We start from the raw sequence: 26,905 nt of genomic DNA on the forward strand, positions 1-26,905 counted from the left end.
AAAGAGATGGTCTCTTATCAGACAAAGGAAGATTTGGACAATGAGAATAAATGGGAGAAACTATAACAAGGAGTGACTGCATGGAAAGAAGAGGAAAGAAAGGAAAGGAAAGGAAAGGAAAGGAAAGGAAAGGAAAGGAAAGGAAAGGAAAGGAAAGAGAAAAGGGGAAGAAAAAAAGGAAAATTAGAAGGGAAGAAGAGGGAAAAAAGAGCAAAAGAAAATAAATCAACTGAACTTTCTGAAGAAATTGAAGAGGAATCTTTCTTACTAAATTTCTGGGGTTTCTTTAAATCTACAATTTCTGCCAAAAGATTCAAGCACAGATTTGAGACTTATATTTGACAAGTCTCCATATGCTACATTTTCCCTCCAAGCTTTTACTCTGGCTTACCGAATCTGTGGTTGGTTGAATATGTGGTTTTACAGTTGCTAAAAATACCCTGAAGTCAAGCTCCTCTCATTTTTTTTTGTGCAGTTGATAAAATGGCCACTCTGGCATCAGATTTTTTCAAGGCTTTGTTTGGCCTGTAACCTTTAATCAACCCCCCTTTCATAAAAGTAAGGTCCGTAGGCATAGATCATTTACATTTCACAACACAAAGTGAGTCAGAGACTGAAGAAATGACACTATTAAGGAAATGCTATAATTTTTCAACTATTTCAAACAATAGTGAATTAAGGTGGCTTTGGGATACTGGGAGTTACTGTGTGGAGTTTGGCTGTCAATGTGGTTGCCACCCCTGAAGGAACCCCAGAACTGTAATTCCAAGTCAGTGACACAGGCCACGGAGCCCCCATCCCAGTCCCCAGGAGATAGACATGCTATATGGTCCAGGCATGTCACACTCTGCACCTATGCTAATGTCAGCACGCCAAGTCTCTGAGCTGCCAAAATGTTTCTCTGTACTTTTATCATCATACATATACCCAGCAGACAAGACCAGCTGCATCATTTGCACGGCCCAGTGCAAAAAGAAAACATGAGGCCCCTGGCTGAAAACACAGAGGGAAATGTTAAACAGACTATAATATAAAGTCTTTTCTTTTCTCCTGTGGTCTCTCTCTCAACCTGTCCTTATGTTTTTTGATTTGCCATTTAGTGCTGCACTCCTGTGCTGGGCAGGGGTGGGGGGAGGTTACTTGGGGGGCACATATATACCCGGCCAGGTGCCAAAGCCCCAATTCTCTGACTCCATGCAGGTGCAGCCCTCAGGCTGCCAAGTCCTCCTCCCACCAGTCTAGTCACTGGGCAGACACTACAAGGAAATTGAACCGAGCATCTCTCCTTCTCACCTCTCTCCTACCCTGGCCCTTGGCAGACTGGTGACATCCAAGGACTAGAAAGTGGACTAGAAAGTGGACTAAAAAGTGACTGCATGGAGGATGAGTGAGAGGCTCACCCCTGTGGTGCCTGCTAATCCAAGGAGGGGACGGCCAATCACCTCCTTGAGGTGTTATGCAGCAGCACATGCACTTGACCCTGATTTGATCTCCCTGTACTCATGCCCAGAGAGCCCTGCCAGTGGTGGAGAGTGGAGAGTGATCCCTGGGCAGGGTCAGAGAGTGAAGACTCGTTGAGTCCCAGGGGGCACTAGTGAAGTCAGGAAGGCAGGACCCTAGGGGTAAGCTGAGGTTCCAAGCCCCTAAGTGCATGCTCCATTTCCCCATCAAACATCACTTACAAAACACAAATTAAGTGATACAATGATTACAGATTCCAAAATGGTGAATATCAACCACTAAATCCCAAGTGCAGGCCCTTCTGATGAGGGACACACTGTACCTCTGTATTAGACACAGGGGCCTGAAGCCAGCCTGGGTGGGGTCCTGGCTTCCCAGTACCATTGGGCCAGGCCACACATAGACACTATCTACAGGTAGAATTAACTAGGAGATTCAAGGGACACAGGCAGTTTAGCATGTAGCCAAATGCTTTAAGTCTATTTTTCTGCCTTCCTTCCTGAGAAATGAAGTTGTTTTATTATTTTGTAGGTTAAATGTTCTTTCTCACTGATAGTTTCATTTATATACTCCAATATCATACTTCTATCCCTGGTCATCTACTTCCTGACTTCCATTGTTGACATGATTTTTGTGATTTCAGGTGGGCATATTGAATGTCAGGGACATAATACTTCAGCAAGTTTAATAGCGAACGTTGTCTCTTTGTCTATTTTTTAAATAAATAGATTATTGCAATAGTAACAAAGTTACACCAAGGTGTTTCAAGTTTTTATCTCTGGGCAGGGATTTCAAATTATTCTGGGTAGATCATGTACTTTGAAAATGGTTTATTGAATGTCCCACACCTGGCAGAAATGCAAATATTGATTAATTTTATTTTTTCTCTTTCACCCTTGACTTTTTCCTCACCTTCTACATTCAGATCAGATTCCTTGATTTCAGGTATTGAAAAGCTATTCCAGTGTATTTTTGTCTCAAACCTCAAATTTACATCTCTCTTTCCTAGCATGTGCCAGGCCTCAGTCTAGAAGATGTGGAATGGGAAAGGGCATAGTCTGCTCCTGCAATGTCTCTGGCTCTTTCCTCTTCTGTTTCCCTTCCTCTGTCTGCTTTAATGGGGGGAAAAAGAGATAGGAAATACAGCAAAAGGTTTTGTCTTGCCTGCAGCTGTTATAATCCTCTTCTGATTAACACTGGATAATTGGCACCAGGATCTTGGGGTAGGTAGCCGATGCTGATACATAGAGAGTATTTGTGAGTTTTTAGGGACCCCTTTAGGAGACTTCATCACTGAGAGTTCCTTAATATTGATATTTTCTCCAATTCAACCAATCTCATCCATACCACCCACAGTACTTGCTGATGGTTCACCTTAGCATCTTGTTCCTGAAATTCTTTTCTGTGATTGGCAGCCATCTTATGTGGAATGATAACAAGATGGCTTTACTCCACTACCTTCTAAAGTGCTGCCTAACTCATGGGAATCCTCACTTCAACAGAGGATGGTAAAAGGCCAACTGCCCATGGCTACCCCGTTAGCCTTGCCATGACCAATCAATGCTGTTTTCCCCATATCATCCTATGTGCTGTATAAGGAGACCTCTAACCAAGGAACGAGATGACTTCTCCCCAAGTGGCAGATCCCTCCAGTCTCTTGCCACTCCCCCTCTCTGCACTGTCAGATATATTCCATCTTGGGAGGGTCAAGAGATAAATGTGACTTGATAGGAAGTGAAACATAATATGAAGGAAAATTAGCAATGCAATTAAAATTCACAGTGTAAGACATAAATCCATGAACATCCTTTAAGAGAAGGGTGGTGAGTGGGAAGATTCAGCCTGCATCAGTGTGAGTGGAGGTGGAGCCCATTGCCATCAGGAAGAAAGGGAGATGTCAAGAGTGGAGGGAAAGAGCTGATTTTGGACAGAAAGACACATGGCAGAAAAAGCATCTGCCACTTGGAAAGAGATGGTCCCATAAGGTAGAAGAAAGAATGCACTCCACTGATGTGGCTTTCAGAAATGAGCCTGGCAGTAAGAAATAGCCAGCCAGTGCAAGGAAGACACATGGGGGTGGAGATGACATGGAGAAAGGCTGAGGAGCCAGGCTAGGCTCTGGCCCAGACCCAGGCACCACCTGAGTGGTGTGATCACTATATCTGTACACGTGTATAACCACTCACTCACTGGGTGTCTTTTTCTTTTCAATCTTCAGGAAGAGGCAGCCAGAATTCTCGCCCACCAGCCAATGTCCGTCGGCACATGTGCAACTTTGAAAACCCCCACACTGCAGTGAATGTGTAAGAAAAGCTGCATGGAAAATGTAGTGGTTTGCCCCTTGCTTTCTCTCTCCTGGGTTTTTCCACTTTCTAACATGGAAACAGATGTGGTGCATGCCATCAAGAATGAGGAACCATTTACGTGCCATGGTTTGCACGACTGCCTTAATTTGATTGTCCATCGTTCTTAAAAGGGCACTGTCAAGTTGTTAGTCTTTTTGCTTTTTTTAAGTTTCAATGCAAGACGCAACACTTTTTCTGATTCTGGAGATTCACTTTTGTTTGTGACTCCCACTCACAAGCTTGAAAGTGAATTTCCCCCCTTCATAAATTTGTCAGCTTTTCCTTGGCAAACAGAGCTCTTTCTTTGCTTTTCTTTTTTTTTTCTTTTCTTTTTTCTTTTTCTTTTTTTTCTCTTTTTTTTTTTTTTTTTTTGCCTTTTTGCTGTTGCACAAATGTTTGAAATGATAACTGTCTGCACTAAAGTAAAAGCCATAACATGAACTTATGGAGAGTCCCATGATGTCACTTTGAGGGGGTGGGCGCTGACGTGAGCCTCTGCTGGGCACCTCCCACACCCTGGGGAGCACAGAACAAAAGTTTTGTGAGTCCCACGAAAAGAGAATTTTATAAAAAAGGAAATGCTGTTATTTCCCCAGAATTTTGAGCGTTTTTATCAGATTTTTGCCGTCTGATAAAAATGGTGCATGTTTGGTCCAATTTTTGACCTTTAGATCTTGACAGTGCCTTTTTAAGTTAACAAAAGAACATAGACCATGTTCAATTCATTGTGCATGGAGTCTGTGGTCATTTTCAGCTGTTCCTTTACAGCCCTTCAAACTCCTGGGAGAGTCAAAGGTACACATTCCTGCAGCAGGAGGGAGCCCACCAATAAGGTGTCTGTGGTTCGAATAGCTCTTCAGAGAGAAGAGCCCAATTTGTTCAAATGTTTGGTACTGAACCTGGCTGTGGAGGCCAGTGTTTGAGGCTGTGGTGTCTCTTTTCTTCACTCAGTGGAGTGCATTGGGAAGTCTGTGTTCTGATATTCCCTTAAGAAGCCCAAACAAAGAGAGCGTGGTCTCAAATCATACTGATTCTTTGAGGGAAAAATATAGCCATGCCAGTATGTTTCAGATGCTGGTCAGGAGGCCCCTGCACATCCAAAGCGACTCTAGTTTGCTTGGATGCATTCTCTATAATTTTCCCAAGTCAAGAGGCATTGAGCATTACTTGCAGCATGGGGTTGAGTGTGACCAAGGGCACAGCAAGGAGATCCTGATTATGACAACTGCTGGCTGCCTGTCAAAAGGGATTGATGGGAATAGTAGATGTGCTTGCCCTGCCATGACAGCAGGGCCAGAAAGGGAGGAGAGTCACCTAACATTTCATGACTTAAAGGTGAGTGCCTAAAAGCAAAAGCAAAGACTCAAAAGTGGGTATATTCATGGTAGGTGATGAAAGAAATGCAACAATCAGCAAAGCTAGTAAGTTGGTTGTTAAGAATTCTCAGAATAGGATCTATTGAAGCTTTCTTTCAGGAGACTATAAAGGATCAGGAAAAGATTGAGAAGAGACTGGCTATTTTTAGCCTTGGTCGTCCCTCAACAAACAACAACAGAAAAGATATGTTCTCTCTATGACTTTCAGTTCCCACAGCTGTTGTGAACAATGGAGGCAAAGGACTAGTGATGGAGATAAAGCTGCCTACTGGACCGTTATGGTATGGCTAGATCCATCCTGCCTCTGAGGAAAAATCCCAGCAGAGCAATGCAACTGCCCTGTGTTTCCCAGAACAGTGAGGACTCCAGGTTAGAGCTGAGGAACACTGAATGACTTGCTATTAAAAGCGCAGGTCTGGTAGCGTGGAGCATAGAAGATACGGTAATGCTTGACTTGAAGTTCCTTCAGAGCGAATGGAATCTAGACTCATACTTCCTGGAAGAATATAATTACAGCTGATATACCTCTGCTAAAACAACACTCCTATACCAACATGAAGTCTTCAATAAACTTTGGCATGAGAATTTCTTTCCTCAGCCAGTAATCGTGATTAAGTTGAACCAATGGCCACATAAAATGTACTTGGAAAAAGTTTAGTGACCATCAAAATTCTACTCATTGGTTTGCAACAGACTTGTCAGTTTTCTCAAGACAGTAGATCCTAAGCCTAGGCAAAATTTATGGAGCATTCCCTACTTTTCTGGCTTTGGTGAGCTCATTTTATCTGTGGATCTTTTTCTTGATTGATCACCGAAGAAAGCAGAAAGCTCAATAAAGGCAAACCGATTTCCTTTGTGTTGTCTTTTATTATCCGATAACTTTAACATATACAATGTGATTCCTCTAAAGGTCTTAAAAGGAGGGCTGTATATTTAGATTTTGAGCTATTGTAAATTTCAGCAAGCCAAGTGGTTCTCTGACCAGCTTATGATGTTAGAATCGGAGGAGAGAAAATTCACAGTGCTATTTAAGACTGATACCCACAGAAGCTACCAAGTTACCATGTAGTCGAGAAGCTTTTGTCTCCACTAACATTCAGAGATGGTCCACCTTAGTAGTGATGAGTCAAAAAGGTGAGGAATTTTAAGTATGTTCCCATAGGCTCCCAGAGATTGTATACTGAATATGCAGGTTTTTCTGGAAAGCTTTCAAAAGTGTAACTGGCATCAGTGGAAGTCCTTTGTACTGAAGACTAACTTGGCGTTGCCTGGGAAAACAAGAGTCTGACTCATCGGGCTTCAAATAGTTCCTGTGCCTGTGATTCTACAAGAATCACTACTCAGACTTCCTTCTGCTACCGGCTCCCTGAAGCAGGAAGAGGCGAGGCCTTTGGGCAGCACGTGTCTGGCATTCCTTTCTGGGTGTCTCAGTTGGGGCAGTACCAGACTTTTTTGAAAGGCCTTGTGTCCCCACCGTGGCTGCAAGGCCGCAGCAAAACTGCCCACAAGTCTGTAGCTTTGGTTTATTTTCTGGATTTGGTAAACCATTCTCTCCATGCTGTGACTCAATGGCATTTCCTGTTTCCACTTTCACTTTCAGAGAAAACAAATGCTAATCTCTTCAGGTTTCAAGGAGTGAGTCTCCTCTCCTTAAGCAAAGGTCTTGCCTTGTCTGTGGGCTCTCTGGATGCCATCCTTATGTCTGTCGTGAAGCTATTAAGCCTCGTGGCAAAGACTTGAATTGGACATAAGGGAGACAGGTGCTGTGTAAGCTTCCCCCTCAGGCAGCTTGTGCAGGATGCTTCCCTCCTGATCTCAAACACCCACCCACTGTTATTCCCATTTTAGACCTCTCTGGAGCAGAGAGCAGTGTACCCTGCAGATGTAACTAGTACTTACTGAAACAAATAAAACAGACAAGATCACTCCTAATGCCAAAGATATACTAATCTGTTTACACCACCCACTTCGAACTATTCTCTAAAGTGCTGTAAATATTGGGTTTTCTGTTTGGGGGGATTGTTATACTTATCTAATGAGAGAAAAACCAAAGCAAGATCCCAAGCCTGTCGTAGCTGGCACGGCAGCCCCAGGCCTGCTTGGCTCTGCACACTCCCAGTATAGATCACCCTCTACATCCTGGTTCCTCTCCAGCCTAACAGCCATTTCCTCCAAAAACTTCTGTGTCGATAAATATATTTAGCCACCTGAGGAATTCATGCCAAATGCTACTGCATTTGATCTTCAAATATGAGATTGTTTTAGGCCCGATGTCTGTCTTCTGAAGTGAGAGCAGGAACATGGGGTATTTTGCAGCAATTGTATGATGTTTCCAGATCAGGTTCTTTGCCTAAGACTTCTATTTAGGAAATCGAGTAAAATTAAATAATAGAAGAAATTGGTGGCTTGAAACAGAAGATATTAAAGTCTGGTATTGGGCAGCCCCAGTGGCCCAGCGGTTTGGTGCCACCTTCGGCCCAGGGCGTGATCCTGGAGACCCGGGATCCAGTACCACGTCTCCCTGCATGGAGCCTGATTCTCCCTCTGCCCCTCTCTCTCTGTCTCTCATGAATAAATAAATAAATCTTTAAAAAAATAAAGTCTGGTATTAAATAGAAGACTTATTTCATAATAATACTGAATTTTGATAATTTGCAATATTTTATACATTTTTCTCTTCTTAATATCATAGCAGTAGGTTCCCAGCCTTTTCAAGTAGGGTAATCCCTTTTCACACCAAAATGCTTATTAAACTTTCACTCAAATCCATGATAGTAATTGTACATTTTTTTCAGTAGCCGCTTGACCACAAAACACAAAAAAGCTTCTCAGAATTTAGCTACCCTTGTGTCCAGCAGCACATTTTATCATGATATCATTTATATGCATTGAAAATAGCAGTGTTTAATCTATCAAGACATAACACTGATCCAGCCCCAAAACACAGCTTACGGCATGCGTAGATTCACGGACCATTCAAGTTGTATATGGACCATACGTTGGAAACAACAAATTCAGGACTAAAGTTTGCACTCCGTGCTGCAGCTTCTATTAGATGATACATTTCCTTCACTATCTCTGGTTTTTAGGAAGCAATTTATTTTGTCCTTGGAAAAAAGAGGTTAATCTAATTTTCTTAATCTGACAAATGCCCTGGGACATTAGAACTGTTTCCTAATTAAACAGTACTTTACAGCAAATCTAGAGCAAGACTCTGAGGGGAAGGAAAGCTGCAAATTTTGATGGCCAGTATAAAAATCTCCCGTTACAAAAACAAAAATGGTATTGGATTAAAACAGAACCAAGTGGTGATTTTTACCTACATGTAAGATGATTAATAATATCATTAACATAAGGAAGCACATGATTTTAAAAAGAGGCCCATGTAAGCCCCTGGGGAGTGGAGGAAAACAGCCCATGTGGGTGAGTGAATGAGTGAGTAAGTGAAGTCAGTCCCAGGAATACAAGGATGCCTTTTTGCCAGCATAAATGGAGAATGGAGCAATGTTTTGTTGGGATATGTAAGCCTGATGGTTAAGTAAGGTGTAGACTAGCTTTCAAGGGACTTATTTCTTAAATACACACACATACGCACACACACACACAACTAAATAAAGACACAAGGCATCTTTTTAGTTTAATGATTTTTTTAAAAATAAGCATTGAGAGGACGGCATTAGGAAAAGGAAAAGATGTTTCCACTGTAATTAAAAGTGATGCAAATAAAAGGCTCCTGGATGGCTAGGTCTGTTGAGCATCTGATTCCTGATTTCCACTTAGATCACAATTTCAGGGTGCTGGGATCTAGCTCCGAGTTGGGCTCCTTGCTCAGGGCGGAGTCTGCTTGTCTCTCTCCCTCCTCCTTTGCCCTTCTTCCCACTCGCTGTCTCTCTCAAATAAAATCTTTTTTTAAAAATGGGATGCAAATCATTGAGGTTGGATGGTACACTAAAACATATTTAAAAGGCAAGGCAAGAGGCAAATCAGTGGTTTTATACTTTCTGGAAGAGTCATAATGAATGTATAAAGAGGGTGTGAAAGTAGAGTAGAGAGTGGAGGAAATTGAGAAAGAAGGAAGTGGGAGGTGAGCTTACCTAGAGTTTCAAACTCAGAAGAGGAACAGTGGATTGTGGTCTTGGTTGCTGGCTTGTTGACTATCCGTTCATGCTGGGAACACCAATTATCTGTTCTTTGTTGACTCAACTCAGAAGAAAGGTTGTCTAACAATGTGGAAACTGAAAAGTCAGTAATTCTGCATTTACAAGTACTTCCACATTCTCAGGGAATATATTAAGCATATATTTCAAAGAAGTATCAATTTTCATATAGTATTTTGGAGATGAGACTTTTCTTAAGCAACTAAAAATATAGCATATATGGGGCCCCTGGGTGGCTCAGTCAGCTGAGCATCTGACTCCTGGTTTCGGCTCAGGTGGTGATCTCAGGGTTGTGAGATCAAACCCCCCAACCCTAGTGTTGGGCTCTGTGCTCAGTGGGGAGTCTGCTCAAGATTCTCCCTCTCCCTCTGCTTACACACACACTCTCTCTCAAATATATATATATACACACATATATATATATGCTATACATTCTATGATATATATATATGTATAGAAATTATAAGATAGATAGAGGAACCACCTTTTCCCAAATAATGAGCAAAATTTTAAGTTTATATCTAGTTTAGGACTCTTATATCCAGAATTTTCTATAATAGATATCAGAATTTCTGCAAGACTCTGTACTTATTTGACTCACTTCATTTTTCAAGATTATAATATATAAAATGTCAAAACATTACTGTCATCATAAATGCCACACATATAATTTTTGAAGTATTCGTTCTTGTATTTTCAAAATGATTAAATGAACCATTATATTAACTATTGATCATTTCCTACATTTTTCCAAACAAAAGACCATGATACAGAATAGTCTATTTCACACATCCACCTAAGAAAAAAAAATGTTCCTTATCCCTATTCCTTTTACTGTCAAAAATGTGTTAACATTGTGCTACTTTTTCTGTTGTTTTCATGGATACAGTGAAAAAGCAAACTCAAACAAAAAAAAAAAGAACCACATACACACAAGAAAAACTATTTCCTGATGTAAGTATTAACACTGCTGTTATTAATAGTATACTATGGTAAGGTACCACCATCTGCTAAAAGTTATACAGAAAGAAAGCTAAAAGTCCAAAAGTAAGACCAGAGTTATTATAACATATAGAATAGAATTTGAATGATATACACAGTACATCTCTTTTCTTCCTCTACCTTCTCCTTCTTCTCTTTCTCCTCCTCTTCTTCTCCTTCTTTCTCTCCTCCTCCTCTCCTTCTTCCTCTTCTTCTCCTCCTCCTTCTGCTATTTGATTGGTTTTTTGATGGTCCCATGAAGATGAAAGTGTATAAAGTGGGAGGGCTGCTGGTACCCTAACATTTTTCTTCTCCAAAGCTCTATGAGGAAAAGACCAGGGAGGGGTCTTTGTCTCTGTAACTTCTGCTTTCTCTGAATCTTAATTTCATCACATTGTTGAAGGACTAAACCAGGGTCTGAGCATCTACATTTTGCTGGGCTTCCTGGTTCTCTGTCTTTCCAAACACACCTAGTTAAAAGTCCCCAGTGGGGAAATCCCAGACTAGCTGCTCTGAATCAGGGCCTTTATGTGAATTGTGATCCATTGTGTGTGTCGGGAATAGTGTGTTGAAATAGAAAGGAAAGCATAAGTTATGACACCCATAAGTGGAACATGGGTCTGGGATTTCTGTCATCTGCTTTTTTCTCTTCTGTACAGGTGCCATGTGTCTGACCCTGCTGCTCTGGTACCAGGAGATACCTGCCTATCAGAAAGGGTGACTGAGAGGATATATTTTATAACCTCACAGGACAATGAGAGTGGCTTAATACGTGGGTTTTACTTTGTTCCAGGGACTAAGAAGAAAGGGAGGCAAGAGCTATGGTCATTATGTTCTGTTGTCCACGTGTAACTATAGTTTTATTTCTTATTCGTTTCCTCCATCCATTTTGGAATCTTTCAAAGGCTTGCACTGAGTGGCAGCGTTGGGATTACCTTAGGTGTATGCGTGTGTATGTGTGTGTGTGATAACTTTGTGAAATCTCAGACCTAAAAGAAACTAGTTGCTTCTGCCACAGGCTGGCTTTTCTCCCCTCCGACTTCCTCAGGGTCGAAGTGTTCTGCTTTGTCTTGGGGTTGATGAAATCCCTGACCGCAGCTACAGAGGCAAGCTGCGGTCACCGCAGCTTTTGGCATTTGACCTTTAACAAGGGGAGGTTACGGGTATGGAGGCCAGGCATACAGTCGCCCGCCGGGGGGTGGGTGGTTGGGGTGGGGGTGGGGATCAAATTGTATTGAGCTGCGATTGCGTATCATTTATAGGTGTTTTCTCCTGTGTGCATGATATATCTGCAAATAAATCCATCTCTATTTTATTCATAGTTCTAATGGCAAGTCTGTGTCATGGTCTGAACCAGGTGGAAGACAGGTGCCCAAGGGACAGCACATGTGGCACCGCCTCTCTGTGCACGTGAAGACCAATGAGACGGCCTGCAACCAAACGGCCGTCATCAAGCCCCTCACTAAAAGTTACCAGGGCTCCGGCAAGAGCCTGACTTTTTCCGATACCAGCACCAAAACCCTTTACAACGTGGAGGAGGAGGATGCCCAGCCCGTCGGCTTCAGCCCTCCCAGCAGCCCTTCCATGGTGGTGCACCGCCGCGTGCCAACGGCTGTGAGCACCCCGCCTCTGCCACCCCACCTGACCACAGACGAGACCCCCCTCTTCCTGGCAGACCCGGCCATCCCCAAGGGCTTGCCCCCTCCCCTCCAGCAGCCACCGCAACCGCAGAAATCCCTGATGGACCAGCTGCAGGGAGTGGTCAACAATTTCAGCACCGGGATCCCGGATTTCAACGCGGTGCTGGCTGTGCCCGGGGGCCCGGGGAACGGGGTGCGCCCGCTGTACCCGCCCCCGGCGCCCCCGCAGCACCTGCAGATGCTCCCGCTGCAGCTGAGCACCTTCGGGCCGGAGCCCGCCTCCCCGCCGGCGGAGGACGAGGACGAGGACGACAGCGAGAGGTTTAAGCTCCTCCAGGAGTACCTGTACGAGCGGGAGGGGAACACGGAGGAGGACGAGCTGGAGGAGGAGGACGACGAGCTGCAGGCGGCCGGCAAGCCGGCGCCCGAGGATTCGCCCGCCCTGACGCCACCGTCGCCCTTCCGCGACTCGGTGGCCTCGGGCAGCTCGGTGCCCAGCTCCCCCGTGTCCGAGTCGGTGCTCTGCACCCCTCCCAACGTGACCTACGCCTCGGTCATTCTGAGGGACTATAAGCAAAGCTCTTCCACCTTGTAGGAAGGAGGTGTCCACGTGGAAAAGCAAGAGAATCCAGGGAGCACCGGCACCTCCGGAGGTGTGCGGGCAGCTGCTAGGAGGAGGAGGAGGAGGAGGAGGAGGAGGAGGAGGAGGAGGAGGAGGAGGGAGAGGAGGCGAAGTCAGCGGGAAAGGGAGCGACGCTGCTGCCTTAGGGAAGGCCAGAGGGAACTGTGCTCTGGGAGCCAACGATGAACCAGGCGAGGATCCCGATTCTTGAATTATTCAAAAGCCTTCTCTGGGAAGAAAGGGAATTCTGACAAAGCACAATCCCATATAGCATACAACCTTCACCGCATAAATTAATAAACAAACAAACAAACAAACAAACAAATAAATCAACAGACATCATCTCCTTTGTTGGACAATTGTGCATAGATATACGTGCCCACACGCACTTGGCCAGCTTGAAAAGAGCCAGTCCAGGTGGACCCGCCGGGTGAATCAGTAGTTGACATCATGGTAGTCATGGTAGTCCTCGTGTGATGGAGCCAGACAGCAGGTGGGTGAAGGAGGGGCAGGTGTGCAACCACCCATGGTACGGCAGCTCATTTTTCTCTACCCCTTTTCCTTAATGGTCTTCGAGAGCTTCGGGAACTGGCCCAAACAGGGGCTTCTCTTCACCCATTGCACCTGATCCAGAGCCAGGCTTGTCACACTTGGAAAGAAACGGTATGGACACCCTGCTGCTCTGTGATTTCTCTCTATTTAGGAAAACAGGAATCAGAGCTAAAGCATCACCAAAAAGTGCTTCGTCGGGAGTGCTAAGGGAGGATGGAGTGAGAAGCAGGACACCATGGAAGGGTGAGGCGGTGAACACAATCAGCACAAATTAGGTACCATATTTGATACTCGCTGATTGGTGATTTTGGAAAGAAGTAGAACAAGAGGTAATTTTGAGAGTGGCAGAAGATGTTTTGTGGATTATCTTGTGTTTGTGCCAAGGGGGCTCTTCTCTGCCCTTCAATTAAAGAGAACACACCATGTGGCAAAATTGTTACATTACATTTACTGTAGCAAATAATATTACCAGTTGAACTTCTAAGATGCTGTATGTGTATCTGGTGCCATTGTTTCTCCTATGTACTACAGAAACGAATCCATCTTCCAACTTAATGGTGTACTCATAGCAACTATTACTGGTTCAATGACAAATAATTCTTTCCTCCTGTCATCAAAGTCCCAGTCCCTGTAACTAGTGCGTAAATGTGTTTCTGTGTCCTTGTATACATGTGATGATAAAATTTGTGCAATGTAATGTCAGTGGAACTGCAACTAGAAGGTTGTCTTTCCAATAGAGTATAGATATTTTTATGTTCAAATAATGTTTTATATATTGTCACCAATATCTACAGAAGCTTTTGAAGGTTTGAGTGCTGTGGTCCAATGGTTTTCATACGATGCTCAGATGGTCCTTCCTCTTCTAAGAGGGAACTTATTTTTCAGATATTTTATGATGTGGAACATGTAATTAATGAAATGGCTTGAAAATTTATCATATTAAAAATTCATTAAAAAACTGTGGGTAACAATAAAGAGGTACATTTTATAAATTTTCACACATCATTATTAAAACATGAGATTAAAATGACAATAATGAGATTATTTTAGGTCATTTTAGATTTTTTTAAAAAGGATTTTCCACAGTGACTTGAGCTTTCAGTGCTTACAGCGTATACTAGCCTCTATGTCTGATAATAATTTCTCAAATTATCTATTCATCACTTCTTACTTTCTTTTCATTGTTATTTCTATGTACTTTTATTCCTCTATTTTCACTGTCATCACTTTTCTTTATGCTTTTGTTATTTGCTGTGTGTAATATCCACGTATGTGTAACCCAGTTGTTTCATTTTTGTTCTCCTTTTTACACCCAATAAAAGCAATTTTTCTTGCTGTTTTGATCTCTTCTATTATTTGTGGAATGAAGCTTACCCCTTTAAATATCTGTTTATGCCTTATGTGCAGTCATATTTTAATATGCTTCCTTCATGTGGAAGCTAATTTCTCAGCCAAAAATCATCTTAGAGTCTTTAAATACCCACTGCATCATTTGTTCAAAATTTAACATCAGCTCCAAAGTTTGAGGCTCGTGTTTCTTATGCCTTCCCATATTCTACTGCCAAGTTTAGTCGGTTCCATATCAAGAATGGACTGCCTTTCCTTTAAAAAATTATTTGTAACACCTGTGGTAGAAAGACCTCATGACTGAAACAGGAATTTCAGCTCCATGTTTTCACGGTAATGGAGCAGAATGAGGAACATAGATGGTTCCAGGACTTAATAGACGGTCTGCTTATTGGCAAACTAGCAAGTAAAAGCCTACTATCTATTATTTGTGAAACATGTTTTTTATCTTAATGCCACTAACATATGTCCTTGATATCACAAGACTTGTGCATTCAGATTTTTTTTTTTAAAGTAAGAATAGATCAGGAAAACTGCTCTACTATTCAGATAATATAAGATGTCAGTTTGTTCTGAGGTTTTAGTCCGAGACATTTGGTGAACACATTCAACACCAAACACATTATTTCTCTGAATGCCTAATATCATCATGATTAAAAGTTTTCCTGAATATAATACAGTATTAGCTCTTATAGCATAATTGTTCAAAATTGGAAATGTACACATACATACCCTATACCAAAAGGGCAGATACTCTTCACCTTAATGTATGTGCTTATACAGGTTGTTTAGCTTCTTGTAAAAGTGCTTTCCTTTGGCTTGTTACTGCCTTTTGTCAGATAATCTTGATAATGCTGTATAATAAATATTTTCTATTTATTAAATATGTGTATTCCTTCTCCATGCTTTGCCAGAGTTACAATAAGAGAAATAGACTGGTACAAAGAACAATTACAGTGGTTTGATTTTGCTCACATGTCTTTTAGATCAAAGTTGGAGAATATTACACAAAATCTACAGGCCAGGTAGGTGACAAGGTAGAGCACATTTTGACTCTGAGAAAGATCGTACTTGAAACTCTAAATTAAAATTAAATCTAGAATTTGAATATTCAGTGCTATGGCAGACACTGCCTTTCATCTATTTTGAGAGAATGTATGAGGCTTGACAAACTCCTGGATCTCCAGCAGAGCTCTGGAGACAGAGGCGTCTGAAGGCTGCCTCTTTGTTTTATTAGTGCCCTACAAGACTCATACTCTAGAGGAACCTAGTGTCTTACTTTGTTGACATCCTCCTTCTCTATTCCCTTACATTTCAAGTTTTGTTCCCTTATATTTCAATGGGGACTTCACTGGTCTTCCAAATAAGGAAACCTGTTATTCATATCTTTTGCCATAAGGAACCCACAAAGTAAAGCATCCATCCAGTATCATTGGAGAGGAGAACAATGATGGTACAAGGATCACATCCATGAGATTGTGATTTGTTTAGATGATAGGAGCAAGCTGTATACAGGAAGGCTGATATTGAAGGAATTTCCAGAATCAGGGTTTGAGACACCAGGGGGTTCCTTCACTACGTCCAGAAAATAGAATGATAAATGAAATGGGAGCTTGATGTCTGAGAGAGAAAAGTCAGAAGAGAGAGAATGAGAAACAAAAGAAGAAGAAGAAAAATGAAAATGTTTCAGATGTGTAGTCCAAAGATACCCTCAGGTTGTCCAGTAGGTCACTGGGCACTTGGAGGGTCCAGAAGCTTCACCATAAGGAAGACATTTCAAGCAGCTGAGTCTGGGATCTGGATACTGCAAACGATGTGTGAGTAACTGCCCCCAATAATTTCTACAGAGACTTTCCTGAAAAGGAATCAAAGAGAAGGGAAGCAACAGGTTCATCAGCTTACTCTGAGCCAGATATTTTGCTAGATTCTTTACATTCATTCTGATTTAATCTTCTGGGTACTTCTGCTCCATGGATATTTTAGAGTATTGAAATAACTTGCCCAGAGTCTCTCAGCTAGCAAGTGGCCCATAAGGGATTCAAGCTCTATCCTAAGCTGGCTCAGAGCCTGTGAATTCATGTTCCTCTCCAGTACTCAGGAGAGTATGTAGGAGCTGCTCCTCCTTTTGTATTCTCAAAGCATTTTATTCATACCCTGACTATATTATAGTTTGCATGTCTCTTTCCCTTAATAGATTCTAAGTTCCTTTTTGTTTGTGATCCATTTTTTTTTTCCTTTCTAATTTGTGAGACTTCAGGGCAAAGCAGATACTCAGTAAATGTCGAAAAAAGGAAGTAAGTGTTGTAACACCATGTAGTTTTCTTAGCTTAATTCTTTGAAGATTTATTCCAAGAGCCTTATGGGGTCCAGAGCTCTGTATTTCCACCTACTGATCCTAACTCTGCCAACTGGAACAACACATGTTTTCACCATGAAAAACAAGCTCTCCTTTTGGCATCAAAAAGAGCTGTCCCACTGGGCAGCCGGTCTGCCTTTCTTGCAGAAGAGCACAGCAATACTCAGTGTCCACTGAGCCCAGCCAGGGGTCTGGCAAAGTGATAATAGGTGTGGGAAACAGCGTCCTCTGCAGGAGAACTGCCAGTACCACACAGACTGCTGAAGTGGGACCCCCACTGAAGTGAGGGCAAATAGTGTATCCATAGAGAAAGCAAGGGCTGGAGGTTCCTTTCTCACAGAAGTACATATCTTTAAACAAAGTGGAAGCCAAAACTAGTCACCAAGACTTGAAGGGACATGGGAGAAAAGGAGAGGCTAGTTTAGGGAGTTGATTATGACACTATTGAACAAAAACTGGCTTGATTCTTTCATGGTAACTTGAGAAGCAAGGCTTATAAGTTAATAGGAGAAAAAGAAGGAGGAGGAGGAGGAGGAAACGACAACTTAAGAATGAGGATAAGAAAAACTGAACGGGAAAATAATCATAGAATTATTGAGTTGGAGGTAAATTTAGAAGTCATTTAAAATAAGCTATCTCCGGGGGTCCCTGGGTGGCTCAGTCAGTTAAGTGTCTGACTCTTGGTTTTGGCTCAGGTCCTGATCTCAGGTTTGTGAGATCAAGCCCTGAGTTGGCTCCATGCTCAGCAAGGATATCGCATGCTGGAGATTCTCTCCCTATTCCCCTGCCCCTCCCCCAGCTCATACTCTCTCTCTCTCTCTCTTTCTCCCAAATAAAAGAAACAAATAAAAATAAAAAAGTAAGCTATCATTTCATTTAGGACTCTATTTCTCTGTGTCCTGTTTCTCTTCTTGTGTCAGAAAGGAGTAGGTAAGGGGTCACTTCCGACTGGAGTAGCACAGGTGGAATGGCCTGCAGTCACACAAAAAGAGAGCAGAGAGATCCAGATACTGGGAAAGCAATATCCAAAGTGACATTGTTAATCCATGATGCTTAACAGAGCTAAGACACAAATTCAGAATGAGGGTATTGCAAGGCCAGGAAAACAAGGGGGTGGAAGCAGCAAGGCATGTAGCAGGACGAGAGGCTGAAGGAATTCCAAAGACAGAATCCTGGCCACTGAAATGAGCTTTTGGTGAGAATCACAGAGGCTAACATGTGTGACCCAGGTTTACTTTAAGGAATGGGATGGATTCAGGTGATTTTTGCCCTCTGCTGAAATATTTCCAGGGACTGGGATCTTGCATTTGATAAAAGAAAGCTCTAATCATTAGAAAAGCTTTTGTTTTCCAGAACTAAAACTTTTCTGTCACTTTTGCCCTATCAGAGATCTGCCCTCTGGAAAGAAATTTAATAAATTTAGTAGACTGTGCACCTAACTTCCCTTCAGTCACTTGAAGAGTGATTATGCCATTTGTTAGTAGTTCATTCTCCAAGCCAAATAGCTTCACTTCCTTTAACTGTTTTTGTTTGTTTTGTTTTGTTTTGTTTTTGTTGTTGTTATAAGGTTCCTAAACTCCCAATCAGTCCATGGTGATATCCCAATTTTGAATATCCTTTAAAAATTTTTGCCTCCAGAACTAGACATAATACTGCATGAATACTTTATTCACTTTAACCATTATTCTAATATTGCTGCCTAAGATTATGCTAATTTTGTTAGGAGCCTTGCCACATTTTGAGCTCAGGATTAGCTTGGAATCAGCTATAACCTATAAGGCATTTTCTTATGAACTGCAGGAAATGGGTATGAATGTGAATATCTTATTAGGATGGGTTTCCCCAGAAACAGAACCTGAGAGGAGGATTTGAATGAAAGTTGTGTACTGGGGAAGTGATCCTTGGAAGCACCAATAGGAATGTGGGGAGGCAAGGCAGTAAATGATATGCAGCCGATAAAGAGTATATTACCAGGCAGGTTACCACCATGGGACTCAGTCCTGGAACTCTGGGAATGGAGAGCATGCCTCAAAATGTCCACCATTGGGGATGTCTGGGTGGCCCAGCGGTTTAGTGCCTGCCTTCAGCCCAGGCCATGATCCTAGTGTCCCGGGATTGAGTCCCAAGTCGGCTCCCTGCATAGAGCTTGCTTCTCCCTCTGCCTGTGTCTCTGCCTCTCTCTCTCTGTCTCTCATGAATAAATAAATAAAATATTTTTAAAAATTAAAAAAAAAAAAATGTCCACCATCCCCATGGGGCAAGTTTGTGGGAAGTATTTAATCATCAATTCCTGTCATGGTTGAGGGCTGCTGAGGAGGGAGGTACATTATAATTCTAGTAACTTCCAAGGTGTCATATTTGCAGGCTCCAGTCTCCAAAAGAGCCTTCAGGCAAAGACTTACAGATGTTGGCAGCTGGAAACCTAAGAATTGGCCTGTGGGGAAGGGGAATGCCAGGAGGGGGAAGGGCACTAACAATATGTGCTATAGATATGAAAATGGAGATGATAGATTAGATAGATGACAGATGATGATAGATAGATGATAGATACATAGATACATACATAGATAGATAGGTAGATGATAGATAAACAACATACATACATGCAGACACAGATACCAGTACAGAAAAAGATAAGAAAACAAAGAGCTATACAAAGCAAAATAAAGCTGTGTTAAAGGGCTTGACATTATTACAAGTGTTTCTAGCACCAACCAAAGAAACTCCTGTCTCCTTATTGCAAGATAAAGTCACAAAAGAAAATTAAAGTTCGACTGTCCTATAAATAAATTTGATGTTAGCCTCTGGGTTATTTCTTTAAAACAATTTCTTAGATTGTGTCATTTTTCTATTTAAAAAGCAACAGAATGTGTGGTAGAAATTTAGAGAATTAAAAGAAAAATCTTTCATCATGTCATCTAAGTATTAACATTATAGACATTTTGATTTTTTATTCTAGTGATTCTCATGCCAGGAAGTTTGTTTCTAACAGTTAGGATTATCTCTTATTTATAATCTTTCCCCTGCTTTTTAAATTTTGCATTATGACCTAAGCAAGGATTTCTACTTGATCAAAACTGAGGAATCACTTGCTCATGGAGTTAGACAAAGTTCCCTATGCTCATAGAATCTGGATCCAGGAACCCTTTGGGAATAATTCACACCTGGTTCACAACTGAGAAGTTCAAACATTCAGTAAATTCAAATATATAACAGAATAGCTGATAGATGGGATGGTCGTGTTGTAAGCCAGGTTAGGGGGAGGGGCAACAGACGACCTGAAAGGGAAAACAAAGTCATAAGAAAAGAGAATGGAATCTGGGCAAGAATCACCAACAGGGCTTGGGCAGACAGGTGATGAATAAGCTCCTCAACACCTAGTGCACTCAGTGATGGAGCAGCTGTGTGGCTCAATGGCAAGAATGGATCTCTAGGAGTCTAACAAGCTTTCCAATTAACACTCTCAAACCTCCACATGTAAAATTTAGAAGAAGCCACAAGAAGGGCAGGGATTTTCCAGCAGGTCAGCAGGGAAGATGAGCGCTGTAGATCATGACAGTCCCCTGTCTTGGTACAGCTGAGCAGAGAGCCAGCCTGGTAAATGGTGCAAACGCACCAATAACAGAGATCAAGAGCAGGGGCTATGAACTCTAAGCACGGTAAGGGAGAGAGTCTCAAAGGATGTTAGAGGTCAAGAGTGGATCAGTGCCACCATGCTGGCAGTTCAATCCAGGAATAGATGGGGAGAGATGGCTATGCAGGGATCATCCACAGGGACAAGTAACTGCAGGCACCAGTCAAAAGAGATTGCAAAGCAGCAGCTAAAACAGGAAGGCAAAGGTGTAGGCTCTGTGCAAATTACATGAAATGCAATGTTTTCTCTTCAAAAACTCAACACAATTGGGAAATAACATGTTTATTTGCCATTTGAGGGCTTACAGTAAGTCATTAAAGTGACCTACTTAATATTCACACCCTAAAAGCATTAAAAGCACTTCTTGCTGAAGTGCAAGTGAACAAAAATACTCCATAAACTTGGATATCTTCTAATTTTTAAACCATACCTAGTGTTAAACACTTAGATTGTTTAAAACTTTTTGAATCCTATAAATAGTATGAAGAATTATTCCACGCCAAAGATTTGTTCTATATATATTTCTCTTTTTTACCCAAGATTTCATTTATTAATTTATTTGAGAGAGAGAGAGAGCACCTGTGTGCTCCTGAGCATGAGTTGGGGGTGGGGCAGAGGGAAAGGTAGAAAGAATCTCAAGCAGGCTCCACACCCAGTGCACAGCTGAAGTGGGGCTCAATCTCACAACCCTGAGATCATGACCTGAGCCAAAATCAAGAGTCGAACACTTAACTGACTGAGCCATCCCGGTGCCCCAATATATATAATATTTCCTTAGACTGGTTTCTAAGATTATGTTATCAGTTATTTGATAATAATTATTATTTATTCCCTGCATTTTACATTTACATTTTATGACACATTTACTTTGTAATATTCTTTGAGGTAGGACTTCTCATTTTATAAATGAGAACATTGAGGCTCAAAAAAAAATTGAAGTAACTTGCTGGTGGGATATGGAGCTGTAGTACACTCCCTGGGCTCCAAAGCCCAGACTCTGAACCACCACACTGTGCTGGAAATTCTGCCGAGACTATTTTTAAAATAGTACACTGAAAACTGTTCTGTAAGCTCTTGATACAAACAAGCAAACTCGGTCTGAAGAGCAATGTAATAGAAAATTTATATTGCTTGCTCTAGAATTGTAAGCAGAAAGAGTTATGGGTCCCCAGAAAAAGAAAGAGGAGACTTAGCTTTCATGACACAAGAGAAGTGGTTTTAGGCGTCCAGGTATTTTTCTGATCTTTGCCCTACTTCCCAGATTTATGCATTTCTCCCAGAACTTTCTAGGAGGTGTCAGAATTACAAAGAAATGCAAAAGCCTTAGTAGTTAAAGGTTTTAAGGGAACAAAGAGAATGGGAAAACTTAACAGCCACTACCAGGCCAGGAAAAAGCCTAACCATAACAGAGACAATATCAATGGTAAAACTCCCAAAGTTGTATCAAAAGTAAGGCCCTCAACTCTTTACCTGAGATAATGAGCCCAGGACCCCAGCCAGTTTATGCATGTTCTGGCTCTGAGAGCAGGCCCAGACCCCCTTCCCACTGACAGCTAACAGTTACCTCTGCTCCATTATAATGTTAAAGTCTCCACCCCACAGAGGAGCACAAACTTCATTAATATAACATAGACTACATATATTGGCATGTTTCCAAAGTAAGCCTGTGCAGCCTTATGCCTGTCTACATATGATGACAAAACTTCCCTTTCTGCATATTCATCCTAACCCTAAATAAAAAGAACCCACTTGTCCCTGCTCAGGGAGTCCTGGCTTTGGGAGTTATTCTCTGTGACCTCCTTATTTGCTGCAAATAAAGTTTCCTTTGTGACAACTCCACCTGGTGTACTCTACCTGTAACTCACCAAGGAGAAGACTCCGATTAGTTCCGTTACAAAATCACCAGTTGGGAGCTAGGTATGAATTATCTCCCAGAGGGCTTTAAGATTTCATACATGTGCAGAAGTTTTCCTTATCCACAACCAGAATCATCATCACTGCATGTTGACTCACAATGGAAATCTACCAATGGGAAAAAAAAAAAAAAATTCTAACTCAAAATCACTGTTTAATTGCAGCAATTTATAAAAACACTAGAAAACTACTTGAAGTAAAAAAATGTATATATATATTTGCAGTAATTATCGTATTTGTAAGATAGCAAATTTTGCCACCCCAAGATGTGCCTCTTGGAATACTGATTATTTTAAGCTGGTTATTTTTAAGAAACTGCAAACACAGTGGAAGCTCTGAAAACCAAGTAGAAGTTACCCTTTTGTAAGAAATATTTACATTTAAGAGAGACATCTCCATTTGTAAGACTGTTGGGGAGGAAAGATTTTTTTTCTCTACCCTTCAAAGTTTCTCTAGCTGGTCCAAGAATCAAATTGACCTGAGACAGATTAACGGGAGAAAACCAAACAAAAGTTCGGTAACACGTATAACTGAGAAGACCCAGGAAAAGTGAGTAACTTCCTGAATGGCCAAAGATACCACCTTAATACCATCTTTAGCCAAAGACAAAAGCAGCTATTGGGGGTGGAGAGTCAGTTATGGGAGGTTACCAGGAAAAGCAAAGTAAACAAGGGTAAGGACGTTATGCATGTTGTGCCCAAGATTGCGAATCCGGGAAACCACCGAGGAGCCGACACCGATGCAAAGACACGACGGTTTATCTACACGAGGGTTTATTTACAAGCTCGAGCCTGGGTCCAAGCACACCCGACACAGCGGAGCAGGGACTTGGACCCCGAGACTAAGAGGCGCAGCAGCTTTATAGGGGCCAGTGGCCAATGGGATTGTAACATACCCAGAAAGTTGCACAGTCGTGTTGGTCCACCCGCAGGTGGCCAATTGAATCGCAATATACCCTATAGTGACCATTTGAACGGGCCTATCACTCTGGTCGGAATTGGCGCGCAGTTTTGGCGGGCACAAGGCAGGGTTACATTGTTATGAGCCCATTTCCTATTAGGGTGTGCCCAGCCGCTTGACTAGGGTGGGGCAGCGCCTTGAGCAATAAGCAGGTCACGTGGGGGTCACACAGGAGGTGGCGGGTGTAGCACAAAATGGAATCAGTCCTGCTCTGCTTGTCCAGGGGTAGGGGATTTTTGTTGAATTTCCTGGGTCCCACAATGCAGATTTAAGTAGTTGTCTTTTCCATTGATAAGACTTTCTAGAGATTTAGAGTCATCCCTCCTCTTCCTGTTACAGCAAAGCAGATGCCTGACAAATGGGGATTTTCCTTATATATGTAAATGTATCTTTACAAAAGGATATCTTTTACTTGGATTTCAGAGCTTCTCCCGTGTTTGAAGTGTCATAAAAATAACTAGCTTAAATTAACCAATATCCTTGTGGAAACTTCCCTTTGTCTTTACCTCCCTGGGCTCTAAAGCCTATAATCAGCCCTTCCTCACAAACCCCAGTGCAGCTCTTTTTGCCCATGGGTCCTAGCCCTGGGCTTTAACAAAACCACCTTTTTGCACCAAAGACATGCAAGAATTCTTTCTAAGGATCGCAGGAATTCTTTCTAAGGCCTTTGACTCTGAATCTCAAGACTCCAAACCACCGCAGAAGGAAGGGAGGGAGAGGAAGGGGAGCGAGGGGAGGGAGTCAGAGGAAAGGAGAGGAGAAGGGAAGGATGAGAGAGAGGATTGAAAGCTTGTAACCAAACCAAACTAGAATTTGCCCCACATGCACGGAGCTTTGGCAGTGAAGAAATATAGACTACTACTTTGGTGTGGTGCCCCCCAGGAGAACAGGGAGCTAATGCTTCATATCCCAAACTCCCCCAGGGCTTACATGTGAGAGTTTTCAAAGGCAAAAATTAGGGTATCTGTGGAGGCTGAGAAAAATTAAGGCCATTCCACCTCAAGTTTAGCATTAGCACAAGTACAGCCATCTTTGGCCCCTGTGAATAAGAGCTGAACTTTACAGGAAAAACTGCAGAATGTCCTCGGCAGGGAATCCCATATCAGAAAGACAACAGAGCCCACGCCCATGGTAGAAAGTTCCATATTAGAATGAAAACAGAGCTCAATGCCCTTGAAAGCCCCATACCAGAATGTAAACAGAACTTGAGAAATTCCTCCACCCCTTTTGAAAATCCCCTAGGCCAGCCAGCCCATAAAAAACCCAGCTGTAACCCACTTTGGGGTCCAAGTCCCTGCTCCGCGGTGTTGGGTACACTTGGGCCCAAGCTCGAGCTTGCTAATAAACCCTCCTGCGCTTGCTTTGGTGTTGGCTCCTTGGTGGTTTCTCAGATTCGCAAACTTGGGCACAACAGTATCCAGGTGGAGTTTATGTAGTTTTGGGATATAGGTGAGGTTTGGTGGGGTGAGGTCTGGAGCCCACAGCCAAAAAAGAATTCTTGAGATGTCTTTGGTGCAAAAAGGTGGTTTTATTAAAGCCTAGGGACGGGACCTGTGGGTAGAAAGAACTGCACCGGGGTTCTGAGGAGCAATTGATTATATTCCATGGGGTGGGGAGAGGTGAGAAAAAAGGAAGGTTTTCAAAAGAACTTTCTTATGCTAAAGAGGACCTACAAGATACTGGAGGCCTTGCCATGTTCAAGTTAAGGTTGCTTTTCCCTTTAGTAAGGTGTTAACTAACATGAAGACAGTTGGGATCTCCATAGAAGAATGTCATATATATGTGATATATATATATATATATATATATATACACCACCCAGGAGGGGGGGGGGGGGGATATTGCAGAGTGTCAGCTTGTGCTTTGTCTTAGCTAGCCTTCTGCTCCCTCATCAGAGTGGCATTCAGTGATTGGTGGACAATGAAATCATGTTCTTGACATCTTATCTTCTGTTCTTTGACTCCAGTGTGTCTGGTTGAAAGGGGATCTAGTCCACTTTGAAGACTGTAACTCAAAAAACATCTCTATTCAGTCAGTGAGTTAATAAACAGTATATTGGAGCGATACATCCTGTGATTCCTATCAATAGTAATTTATTACATTTAAGTGATTGTGTAAGTATTCTCTACTGTTGACTACAATTGTCTTGCTCAACACGTGTGTAAAATTCTACCACAGTGATCAATAGTGGCCTACATCCCATTTAACACATTCTACCTACATTCCATTTTCCCCTAGTATTGTTCCCAGAAGTCTTCAATCTCAGTACTCTAATAAAATAACATCTATTTCATGCTCACATAAACTCACATTCAGGTTAGGCCACTCTCCTTCATGCCTGCAACAACCCAAGCTGGGACATGTGGTCCTAAGTCACTGCAGTAAGGGAAATGTGTGAACTGAAGGTTTGTGTAGGATGTTTGTAGGAGCCGGACTAAAAGTGGATGGCCAGCCATGTGTCCCCTGAAATCTAACAGCAAGGGAGGCAGGGAAACATAGTCTTCCTAATTCCTAAAGCTCTAACTGGTGAACATGTTTCACTGTCTCTGCCACAGCTCTTATCCTCCTTCTATAGATAAGAAAACTGGGGCTTAGATGTGCGTGTAATGTGCCTAGGGCCACAGAGCTCATAAGTGATGACAGAAGTGACATATTCATCAGAATCTAGGGCTTTCTTTGTTGATACTAAACCACCCAAACCTCTAAGTTGTGCACTAAACCTGAGTAGGCAACTAATGTCAGCCTTCTGTGACTATCTCAAGTGACCTCAAGGAAGAATCAAAAACAGGAATAATCAAAAAAAACAGTTAAAAAGAGATGTGGAAGTGTAGAGGCCCCAGGCCAGACAGCTCCCAAAATGGGCCATTCCAGCATAAAGATTATTTTGAGTTGAAGACAATCAAGAACCTGCAGGCTTAAGAGAAATGTTTGCCCATCCTTTAACTACACAGAAGAATCTAAATTAGAGGTGTTCCTCAAAATAACAGGTATTACCAAAAATAAATTTTATCTGGGTGACCCAGCTCTATGGCAGGGGTAATAGCCAATTACCAAACATCTGCTCTTCTGATTGCCCTGTGAACTGCATTCCTTCCCTATAAAGTCCCAGACCCCCGGCCCCCCTTCTCCTTGGTTCAGAATGACATGTAGACCTCATTTTGCCTGACTCTCTTTGGAACTTCCACGTCTGTGTGGATTCTCCTTCTGTACGATTAATCAGTTTTCTCCTGTTCACCTGTCCCATGTCAACCTGATTCTTAGTCCAGCAAAATAGACCTTGAGGGGACAGGAACTCTGCCCCCTGATACAACAATATTGTAAACAATCAGATATGATAGAAACATAACATATTAAGATGATCTAAAGGTCTTTCTTGTGTCTGTGTGGACATCAGTAAATCTTAACAACAGTAATAGATTATACTGTGACACACAGTGTTTGGGGAACTACTCGCCAGCGTGTATACCCCTTTTCTTTTTTGTATATGTCATCCGCTGAGCAACCTGAGAGACTACTTCAGAGCTATCGTCCTTAATAAGACAATAAATAAAGTGTTTACT

The 26,905-nt window shown here is 42.2% G+C and overlaps 1 protein-coding gene across 7 annotated transcripts in view; it reads left to right on the forward strand.

Moving 5' to 3' along the window:
• GRM1 (glutamate metabotropic receptor 1) overlaps nt 1-15,365 on the forward strand; it is a 394,410-nt gene extending 379,045 nt beyond the window's left edge. For 3 of the 7 annotated variants that reach the window (XM_025422500.3, XM_025422501.3, XM_049113504.1), the window contains one exon: nt 11,643-15,365. In XM_025422500.3, coding sequence (XP_025278285.1) covers nt 11,643-12,555 — 913 coding nt within the window. In that variant the 3' untranslated portion in view covers nt 12,556-15,365. Of the gene's footprint in view, nt 1-3,679; nt 3,765-5,390; nt 6,034-11,642 lie in introns of those variants that run through there. The other 4 variants (XM_025422504.3, XM_025422502.3, XM_025422503.3 and 1 more) reach the window with 4 other exon arrangements.
• The last annotated feature ends 11,540 nt before the right edge of the window (nt 15,366-26,905 follow it).

Source organism: Canis lupus, chromosome 1 (genome assembly GCF_003254725.2).
Source record: "Canis lupus dingo isolate Sandy chromosome 1, ASM325472v2, whole genome shotgun sequence".
In the NCBI taxonomy this organism is placed as follows: domain Eukaryota; kingdom Metazoa; phylum Chordata; class Mammalia; order Carnivora; family Canidae; genus Canis; species Canis lupus.